Here is a 9593-nt window from a genome sequence, read left to right on the forward strand (position 1 = left end):
GAGAGGATCATATCAAAGCACAGCTTTCATTTTTATTCCGAATGTTTAATATATTCGCTAAAAAAAATCAGCTTGCTCACATTGTAGTACATAATATAACCAAATAATGATTTCTGTATGTCTTTTCTCTTCCCCTTTTACTGACTCTCTTCCATTGATTGAATTCCTCTACCCCTTTAAGACACAGTCTTTGTGTAGAAGCATTTAAAAACAGAAACATTTGTTTTTCTGTGTTAATATAGTAAGAAAGAAGTAGTTTCATGACTTAAGTACTGCCTTGGACAAAATGCGCCCTCCCTGGTGCTCTATGTTTCTCGATATGTTCTGAAGAGGGTCCGAGCTTTCATGGGTTGGCTGGCTGGTGTCCAGGGCCCTTTAGTTCTCCTTGTTTCTAACAGTCTTCAACATCTCCCAGCAGTAGGAGAGCGGTGATTGGTTCTCGGAACATGTGCAAGGCAGGGTCACTTCCTCAAATGTCCGTCAAGTCTTGCTTTTCCCTCAAGATTGTGCTGTGATTTAGAGGTTGCTCAGATTATAGTCCCCGACTCATTTCAGGCAGGAAACTAACAGGTTTTACAACCCACTGTGCGCCAATCTCCCTTCCTGGATGACTTTTCTTTTTTCTTTTCCTTTTCAGGTTGTGAAGATAAATCCTGTCTTTTAATTTTAGGAGTCTGGATACCCAGGTACTCCAACCAGCGTCTCCTCAGTGTGTTTTGCAAACATCACAGCCAAACCCTCTGTGCGGGGGGCAACTGAATTGTCTTCGGCCCTGCCTGGCGTAAACTGTGAGGTGCCAGCTCTCACGTGGCTTGAAACTGTTTGCTTTTGTTTTCCATCCTCACCAGCAGAAGCCATGGGTCACACAATGAAGTGGGGAACACTACCGCCCAAGCGCCCGTGCCTCTGGCTCTCTCAGCTCTTGGTCCTTGCTGGTCTTTTTCACTTCTGTTCAGGTAAGCAACTTCCAGGAACTTGACTGAGTCCACCACTTGGGGGTTTGGAAGAGAAAGGACATGGTGTTCTCTGGCTGTCTCCTTCTGTCGCCCTGCAAGAGGGAAGGGACATTCAGGGTATTTCAGTCCATTTTAGGGATGAGAAAACAGGTCCAGAAAGGTTAAAGGACCTGTGCTCGATCACACAACAAGCCAGTGGCCAAGCTAGCTCAGGAACACAGACCTTAAAGGAAAGGCGGGACCGTGTCATTTTAGCAAAACCAAAAGCCAATTCAGAAGGACAGCTTAGAGTTGTGATCTCCTCCGCTAGATGCTCATTTACGTTTTGCGACACACCGAGGGCACACTGGCCTCGGGCTCTGCTTCCCAAGCTACATCTCCATGAGACAGCCCAGCTAACATCCTCCGCTTCTAAAACTGAACAGGGATGCTCTTTCCAAGTTGAAGGGGGAAAAGAAAGTAGTGGTGACATACAATCTTTTCCATATTAAAATTTTCTCTTAATATTTACTTTTATGCTTTAGGTGCCAATGCCCTTTGTCAATGCTGGCATCTGACATTAGGTAGTATCAGATTTAGTACAAATCATATTTTGAGTTACTTTTAACTTATTACAAAGGTATTTCAAGTGCATCCTACAAAGGGTATTTTGACTTCTGGAGCCCTTTTCCAGCTCAGGTGCTGAATTTGGGGGGCTGTTGGGAAGGGTGGTGCTGATTCTGCTGACAGGGTGGCTCTGACTTTTTTTTAGAAGGCAGAACAAATAAAAGATCTGCTTTTCTGCTGAGCAGCATACCACCTGGTTTCCTCAAAATAAAGAGGAGGTTTTGCCTCCTGCACAGTTTCCTAGTCTTCAAAGAACCAAATATCAAAGGATCTTGTCTTAAGCTCTGCTTGCTGAAACTGCAGCCATCACCCAGAATGACTTTGCGGGTTGGGGTGGGGGGTGGTGGGGACAGATGGGGGTGGGCACAGTAGCAAAAAGATGACTACAATGCAGGTATTTATACATTTTCTGTCCTGAAATTGCTATTTTACACTTGCTGAAGCAAGAGAATCATGATTCAAGTTTTGCAATTTATGCATCAGATTTTGCATATATTTGACAGTAATATTTCCAACAGTTACAATTGTTTTTCTGGGTAGCTGAAGGCAGCATTTCCAATCTAGAGTCTTCTGGGGAGTCTAAATGAGCTTTAAAAGATTTAAAAGTAAATTTACAGGCTTCCTAGAAATGTGGTGTGTGTGCAAGCATGTGTGTGTGTGTGTGTGGGTGTGTGTCTGAGAGAAAGAGAGAGAGAGGTGGAGGTGGGGTGAGGAGAAAGAAAGAAACAATAAAAAAGAGAGAAAGCATAAAAAGAAAATTAAAACTAAGGCTTTAGCAATTATACCACAAAAATTAGAGGCAAATAGAAGGAAATGAACTTTGAGCTAAAGAAAGGTATTTTGGAAAGCACCTTGTTGTACAGTTACATCCAGATTTTATTGTTGCTCTACTGGGTCAACAAAGGAACCATGAGCTTCTTTTGTCTGAACACCTACTGTGTAAAAGATGAACCTTGAAAAACTGAGCCTCAGATTCCTGCTCTCAAAGAGAGATTTGAGTATGTTAGCTGGAGAAGGCAAAAGTAATTAATCCGCAAGCAAGTGAAAAGCAGAGAAGTGCCTGGCTCTGACTGTAAGCACCCCTGGCCTGGGAAAGGCAGGCAGGCTTTATGGTGGAGGATGGGGATCACAGCAGCAGAACTTGGGCAGAGCCTAGCACAGTCAAATGCACAAAGATGAGGATGAGTCAGCGGGTGAGGGACTGGTTTAATCATTTGTGTATTCAACAAACGCTGAGCCTTTCTTATGTACAAGACACTTTTCTTGGTCCTGGGGACAAGCTGTTAGCAAAATTGACTTAGCTTTTGCCTTCATGGAATTTACAGTCATTAGCATGAAGACGAAGATGAATCAATCACTCAAATAAATGTATGACCAAGAAACACGGTGTTTCCCTGCCAGAGGGGAGGGTGGTGAGAGTGAGCTGGGTGAAGCTGGAAGGAGCAGCATGTGAGGGACATGGAGGAGCAAAGAAGTGAAGGTGGGCAGTGTTGGGGCAGCAGGGAGACAGAGACCAGACTCTACGGGCTCGAAGGCCAGGGATCTGGAAGTTATCTGAAGGATTGGAAGGCCATGGAAGGATTTTAAGCAGGGGAGTGACACAGTCTCTGCCAGGGCTGCTCACACTTTTATTATACATACCAATCACCTGGAGGACTCTTTAAAAAGCAGCTTCTAGAACAGGAGATTTTTTAAAAACTTTTATTTTATGTTGGAGTATAGTTGATTAACAATATTGTGTTAGTTTCAGGTGTACAGCAGAGTGATTCAGTTATACATATACATGTCTATTCTTTTTGAAATCCTTTTGCCATTTAGGTTATTACAGAATATTGAGCAGAGTTCCCTGTAGCACAGGGGATGTTTAGAGCAGTGAAAATACTGGGTATGATTCTGTAATGGTAGATGCATGTCATTATACAGTTGTCAAAGCCCATAGAATGTACAGCACCAAGAATGATGTAACGTGAACTGTGGACTTTGGATGACAGTGATGTATCAGTGTAACTTCATTGATTGTCACAAAGGTACCACTCTGGTGTGGGATGTTGATGATGGGGGAGGCTGCACCCATGGGGGCTGGGGTACGTGGGGTACTGTCTGTACTTTATGTTCATTTTGCTATGAACCTAAAACTGCTGTAAAAGATAAAGGCCATATATGTATTTTTAAAATGCAGTTTCTGCTTAGGTGGGCTTTGGGGAGGGGCCAGCAAATCTGTATTTCTAACAATCGGCCAGGTGATATTGATGCTACTGGTCCACAGTCCTTTAGATTTAGTACTAAAAGATATATTATACAAAAAAAAAAGAAAAAGACAGTGTTGCCAAAGCATGAAGAATGGCTTTCAGAGCAGTCAGTGCAATCAGGGAGGACTTTGTTCAGGGCTGGGGATTTGCCCCCCTCCTCCTCCCCTACACTTGCACCTGTCCCCACCCGCTGCTACCCAGGACAGGGGGACCTCTTTCCTGCACAGGGCAGCATCAGCAGGGCTCCTGTTTCACTTCTGGTTTGGTCTGCAGAGGGAGAAGCACTGGACTCGTGTGCTCCAGAAACTGGTGCTCGTCTAATATGGGCACCTTTTCCTCAGAGCTAGGGTCCTCTCAGGGAGACACAGCCCTAAGGAGAGGAGAGAGACCTTAGGTAGGAGTAGGCCAGGAATTCAGGAAAGGTGTTGGCCTGGAAGTCTATAGCCTGAGGAACACTGAGCTAGAGGAAAAGAGGGCCCCAGAGTGCCACCGTAAACAGGGCCTCTTCCCTGTCGCCATGTTCTGTCTGCATGGCGCTGGCCAAGGCGTCCCCAAAGCCACGCTTCTTGCTATGACTACTGTGGTACCAGCTGTTCAAGTCCCCGAGCATTTTGGAGAGAGACACACAAGTAAGGATCAGATTTACAAAGAGCATATAGTCTGGGTCTGTAGAGGAAAGTTGGGAGCAGTGCATAAATCAGGTCACCAGTGTAAATTTGTCAGCTGCTGGACAGCAGATACCTTTAGCCCCACCTCGCGTGCCCAGCACCTAGCCCAGGGCCCACACCAGCCCTGTGGATGCTGGATCACTTAATCAAAAGCACTTAGAAGAGTCCCAAAAGGTCACTTCCATTGTGTTAAAGGTCACACAGACCATTAAATCTCCAGATGATGAGATTATAGGTGATTATTATGTTTTTCTTTATTTTTCATTCTTTCCAAATTGAATGTGTGTTTCTTTTAGAGTCAGGGAAAACCTTTATTTAAAAAGCACACCACATTCCTCAGCAAGATACACAAGAGCACACGGTGATCTAAGGTGCTGTGGGCACCTGATTTTTTCTCCTTTAGAAGTGTTGGTGCTGCCCTGCTGACCACTGCTGGGGTTCACCTATAAGGAAGGGGTGCTGTGGCCAGCCCTCTGTCTACACTGCCTTCCCCTTCTTTGGAGGGACCAGGGGAGACTCATGGCTTCCTAGACTGGGTTCTTATTTCTTTAAAGCTAAACATTAAAGTTTATTGTCATATCTCCCAACTGTCCCGCATGGGTTTATTGTTGTTTTTCTTGCAAAGACATAAAATTTACCATTTTGAAGTGTGTGATTCAGTGGTTTTTAGTATAATCACAAAGAAGTGAAACCATCACCACTATAATTTTGGAAGATTTCTATCACTCTGAAATGAAACTCCAAACCCATTAGCTGTCCCTCTCTGTTCCCTCTACCCCACCTCTTGGTAGCCATTAATCTGTCTCCATGAGTTTGCCTCTGAACATTTCTTTTAAATGGAGCTATATAATATGTGGCCTTTGTGTCTGGCTTCTTTCATTTAGCACAATGTTTTTAAGGTTCATCTCTGTTGCAGTAACAATGTCTCACACCTGTTCTGGTTAAATAATATTCCATTGTATTTTGAGTTCTGAGAGGTACATTATTTGTCTAAAACTAGTGTACTCTGCACTTGCTGGCAGAAAGCTCCCTCTCTTGGCAAGTTATCAGTGGGGAGCTGCTGTGATAGGGGCAGGAAGCAGGCAGAGGGGTCAGGAAAGGCAGGGGTTCTGAAGTGCACCCAGAGTGCCCTGAGGGTGGGGCGGTTTGCACACAGACTTGGGAGAGATGAGCGAGGTTGCCTTCCATCTCTGCCGTCCCTCCTCCTCCCCCTCACAGATGGGCAGCGGTGACAATGGGCACCATGTGCCAGTTGGGGGCGGTGACTCAGGGCAAGTGTCAGCCAGTTACTGCAGTGATTCTGGCCCCATCCTGGGCGTGACTCAACACAGGAGGCACAGGAGGTGCTGTGCCTGAGAAACAAGCCCATGGGGGAAAAAAACAACTGTATAGCTTTTACGGTTCGTAAAACACTTTACATTTGGGTCTCATGTGACCTGTGGTAATTACGGGAAGTAAGTTGGGGAGATAGTATTATGACCATTTTGTATAAATTATACCTGAGGCCCAAGGAGGTTAATCAAAGGTTATGAGTCTAATACACAGCAGGTAGAATCAGATCCCATCTCCTAAGGCCTAGCCAGGCATTCAGCAAGTACTTAGGGAGGACCTGCTCTGGGCCAGGCCCTAGTTCTGCAGATATGACAACAAACAAAACAGATAAAGTCCCTGCTCTCATGGCCCCCAAAGTAACTCCAGCTGATATGTAGCAGCTAGACAAGCTCCAGAGAGAAATAAATCAGGGCAAGTGACTCAAAAGGGGCATGAGGATGGTGCTGGTTGGGGAGTGTCAGAGAAGGCTCACCACAAGGGGACATCTTCCCTGAAGGAAGCAAGGGACGGAGCTGTGTGGATGTCTGGGAAAGGCAACGGTCCTGATCGTGTGCCCGGTACTGGGTCAGGTTTTACCTACATTCCCTCACAGAAACCTCAACCCACATTATCAGGTAGGTGCTGCTAGGCCATTTGTAAGATGGCAAAGCAAGCTCAGAATCCAACATTGCAGGCAGTAATGCTGAGACCTGCCTCTCCCCTCCAGAAGCACTGAAGCAGACACAACCCTTTAGAATCTTTCAACTGTTTTCTTGTAACCATGTGTACAGGAGTCCCTGAGTATGAAAGCCAGGTCCTGGCGGGAATTGCCCAGAAGATTTTTGGTTCCTCATTTCAGTCTGGTTCTTCCTCAGCACCAGAGTCTGGTGAGGGGATCTCACATAGGAACATCGAAGAGCCCATTGATGGTTTGCTGTTGACCTTTACACAAACACCCACACTTCTCCTCAGATGGCTGGACAAAAACTCCTTAAGAACCATCATTGAAATTTTCAGTGAAGAAAACTTTCAGATCGGTTTCAGTTAAGATTTCTTTTTGCTAATGTTGCCACATGTCAAAATGAGAAATCCTGGATTCTTTTTGGCTGGGAACCAGCAGAGCACAGGAAACACTCAGTTATTTAGGATCCCAGATGACTGAGTTGCTTTCTGTCATGGGGTCTGCCTGCCCCAGAGCAAGACTAGTGTTCCATGTGTCTGTCATAACCCCGGAGTGAAAGAGACCAGAGGGTACGAGTGAGGGGTGAGAGGAAGGAGAAAGAGGAAAGGAAACCCTTATGGAAGACCTGCTAGGTATTAGGGGACTTTTCCACTTACACCATTTAATTTGAATTTAAGTTTTCAATCATCCTGAGAGGTTGGCATCATACCATTTTACAGATGAGGAAACAGGTTAATCAGTAAGTGGCTGAGCTGGGATTAGAACCCAAGTGAATAGGAATCCTTCTACATACCATTTTGTTTTAGTCGTATCTTTTTTTAAAAGAGAGTTTGGATTATTTAGCTATTTTATGCTCTCCTAAAATATAAAGGGACTCCTGAAAGTCCCTTGGAGTTCAAACCAGTCAATCTTAAGGGAGATCAACCCTGAGTACACTTTGGAAGGACTGATGCTAAAGCTGAAGCCCCAGTATTTTGGTCCTCTGATGTGAATAGCCCACCCACTGGAAAAGTCCTTGATGCTGGGAAAGATTAAGGGCAGAAAGAGAAAAGGGAGAAGAGCTGTCAGAGCATGAGATGGCTGGATGGCATCACTGATGCAATGGACATGAACTTGGGGAAACTTTGGGAGATGGTGAGGGGCAGGGAGGCCCAGCACGTTGCAGTCCATGGGGTCACTAAGAGTGGGACACGACTGGGTAACTGAACAACAACAAAGCATATCTTTTCATTTATTTCCCCTTTTCAGTCATATTCCCTAAATCTAGGGCTGGCGATGTTCAGCACAATTGCTGAAAGAAGGGCCCTGGATCAATCAAAGGTACCTCACACTGCTGTGAAAATACCCGCAATCACAAAACTCTCTTCCGAAATGCTGTAGTGGGGCCACAGCCAGTCTGATGTCGGCTGGAAGGATGGCCGGGGAGGTGGAGACAGGCTGGTGTCCCGTGATCCTGCTGTCCAGGGAGAGCAGGCCTGGAAATGAGATCCCACTCCTAGCGAGATGGGGGCCTCCCCGGGGGTTCTGTGTGGCTCTGGAGGATACGGAAGGGAAGATGTCAGCACTGGGGCCCTTCGGGGCTGGCCAGTTGTGAAAGTGCTGGGGTTTTGGAGGGACTCTGCTTTTAGGTCAAGCACAGCATGGGAAAAGTTACTATGCTTTCTAAGCAAAAAAACAGAAAAGTCTTTCAGGGATTTTGGTGCTACTGATGAGTGCTTTCAGTTCAGCTCAGTGCAGTCGCTCAGTCGTGTCCGACTCTTTGCAACCCCATGAATCGCAGCACGCCAGGCCTCCCTGTCCATCACCAACTCCCGGAGTTCACTCAGACTCACGTCCATCGAGTCCGTGATGCCATCCAGCCATCTCATCCTCGGTCGTCCCCTTCTCCTCCTGCCCCCAATCCCTCCCAGCATCAGGGTCTTTTCCAATGAGTCAGCTCTTCGCATGAGGTGGCCAAAGTACTGGAGTTTCAGCTTCAGCATCATTCCTTCCAAAGAAATCCCAGGGCTGATCTCCTTCAGAATGGACGGGTTGGATCTCCTTGCATTCCAAGGGACTCTCAAGAGTCTTCTCCAACACCACAGTTCAAAAACATCAATTCTTCGGTGCTCAGCCTTCTTCACAGTCCAACTCTCACATCCATACATGACCACAGGAAAAACCATAGCCTTGACTAGATGGACCTTAGTCAGCAAAGTAATGTCTCTGCTCTTGAATATGCTGTCTAGGTTGGTCATAACTTTTCTTCCAAGGAGTAAGCGTCTTTTAATTTCATGGCTGCAGTCACCATCTGCAGTGATTTTGGAGCCCCAAAAAACAAAGTCTGACACCGTTTCCACTGTTTCCCCAGTGCTTAGGAGCTAACAAAAATATGAAGTTTGGATGCTGAAATTTCTGTGATATGCTGATAGGAAATGGGCAAATGTTTTAAATGGGGACCTTCTTGAAAAGTTAGGTTGTAGGGGACTGGCTATTTGGATTGCAGATAGCCAAGGAAGATAAAGATAGGGTAGCCATATGTTTCAGTAGATAGAGACGGCAGAAGTAGTCCGGAGGTGTAACTGAGGTCTTGTCACATGGAGATGAGGACAGTCATTTCAGTCTGAAGTCACAGGTCTAGCTTGGCCTGGAAGATGGGACCGGGCTCAGAGCAGGCAGTGCTGGCTTACCTATCCTAGAAGTGGGTCTCAAATGAGGGAAACAAATAAATAAGGAGAGTGATCCAAAAAGTTCTCTGCAAAACTGGGGCAGTTTCCTTTCCTGTGCTTAGTTTTCTTGTCTATAAAATAAGACCACCAAAATGAATGACCAGGGAAATTCCTTCAAAACCTCACATTCCTTAACTATGACTTCTCTGTCCCCATGGGACTGAGAAAACTGTCTCACCAGTAGCTGGCATTCATGTGCTGGGGTCTCCTAAAGTCCTTCTTCTTTTGGGACTAGTGTAACTTCTGTCTTATTGTCCATGGACAGACAAATGGGTAGAGGAAGTGTGGCATATATTAATACATACAGTGGAATATTTAGTCATTAACATCATGACTCATGAGTGAGTCAGTGAAGTCACTCAGTCATGTCCGACTCTTTGCGACCCCATGGACTGTAGCCTACCGGCTCCTCC

General features: G+C 45.8%; 1 protein-coding gene across 1 annotated transcript in view; it reads left to right on the forward strand.

Moving 5' to 3' along the window:
• The window catches only part of CD80 (CD80 molecule), a 29701-nt gene that overhangs the window by 792 nt on the left and 19316 nt on the right, over nt 1-9593 (forward strand). Inside the window, exon 2 of the mRNA XM_040251158.1 lies at nt 638-956. Coding sequence (XP_040107092.1) covers nt 857-956 — 100 coding nt within the window. The 5' untranslated portion in view covers nt 638-856. The remainder of the gene's footprint in view (nt 1-637; nt 957-9593) is intronic.

Source organism: Oryx dammah, unplaced genomic scaffold, assembly GCF_014754425.2.
Source record: "Oryx dammah isolate SB20612 unplaced genomic scaffold, SCBI_Odam_1.1 HiC_scaffold_2, whole genome shotgun sequence".
Classification (NCBI taxonomy): domain Eukaryota; kingdom Metazoa; phylum Chordata; class Mammalia; order Artiodactyla; family Bovidae; genus Oryx; species Oryx dammah.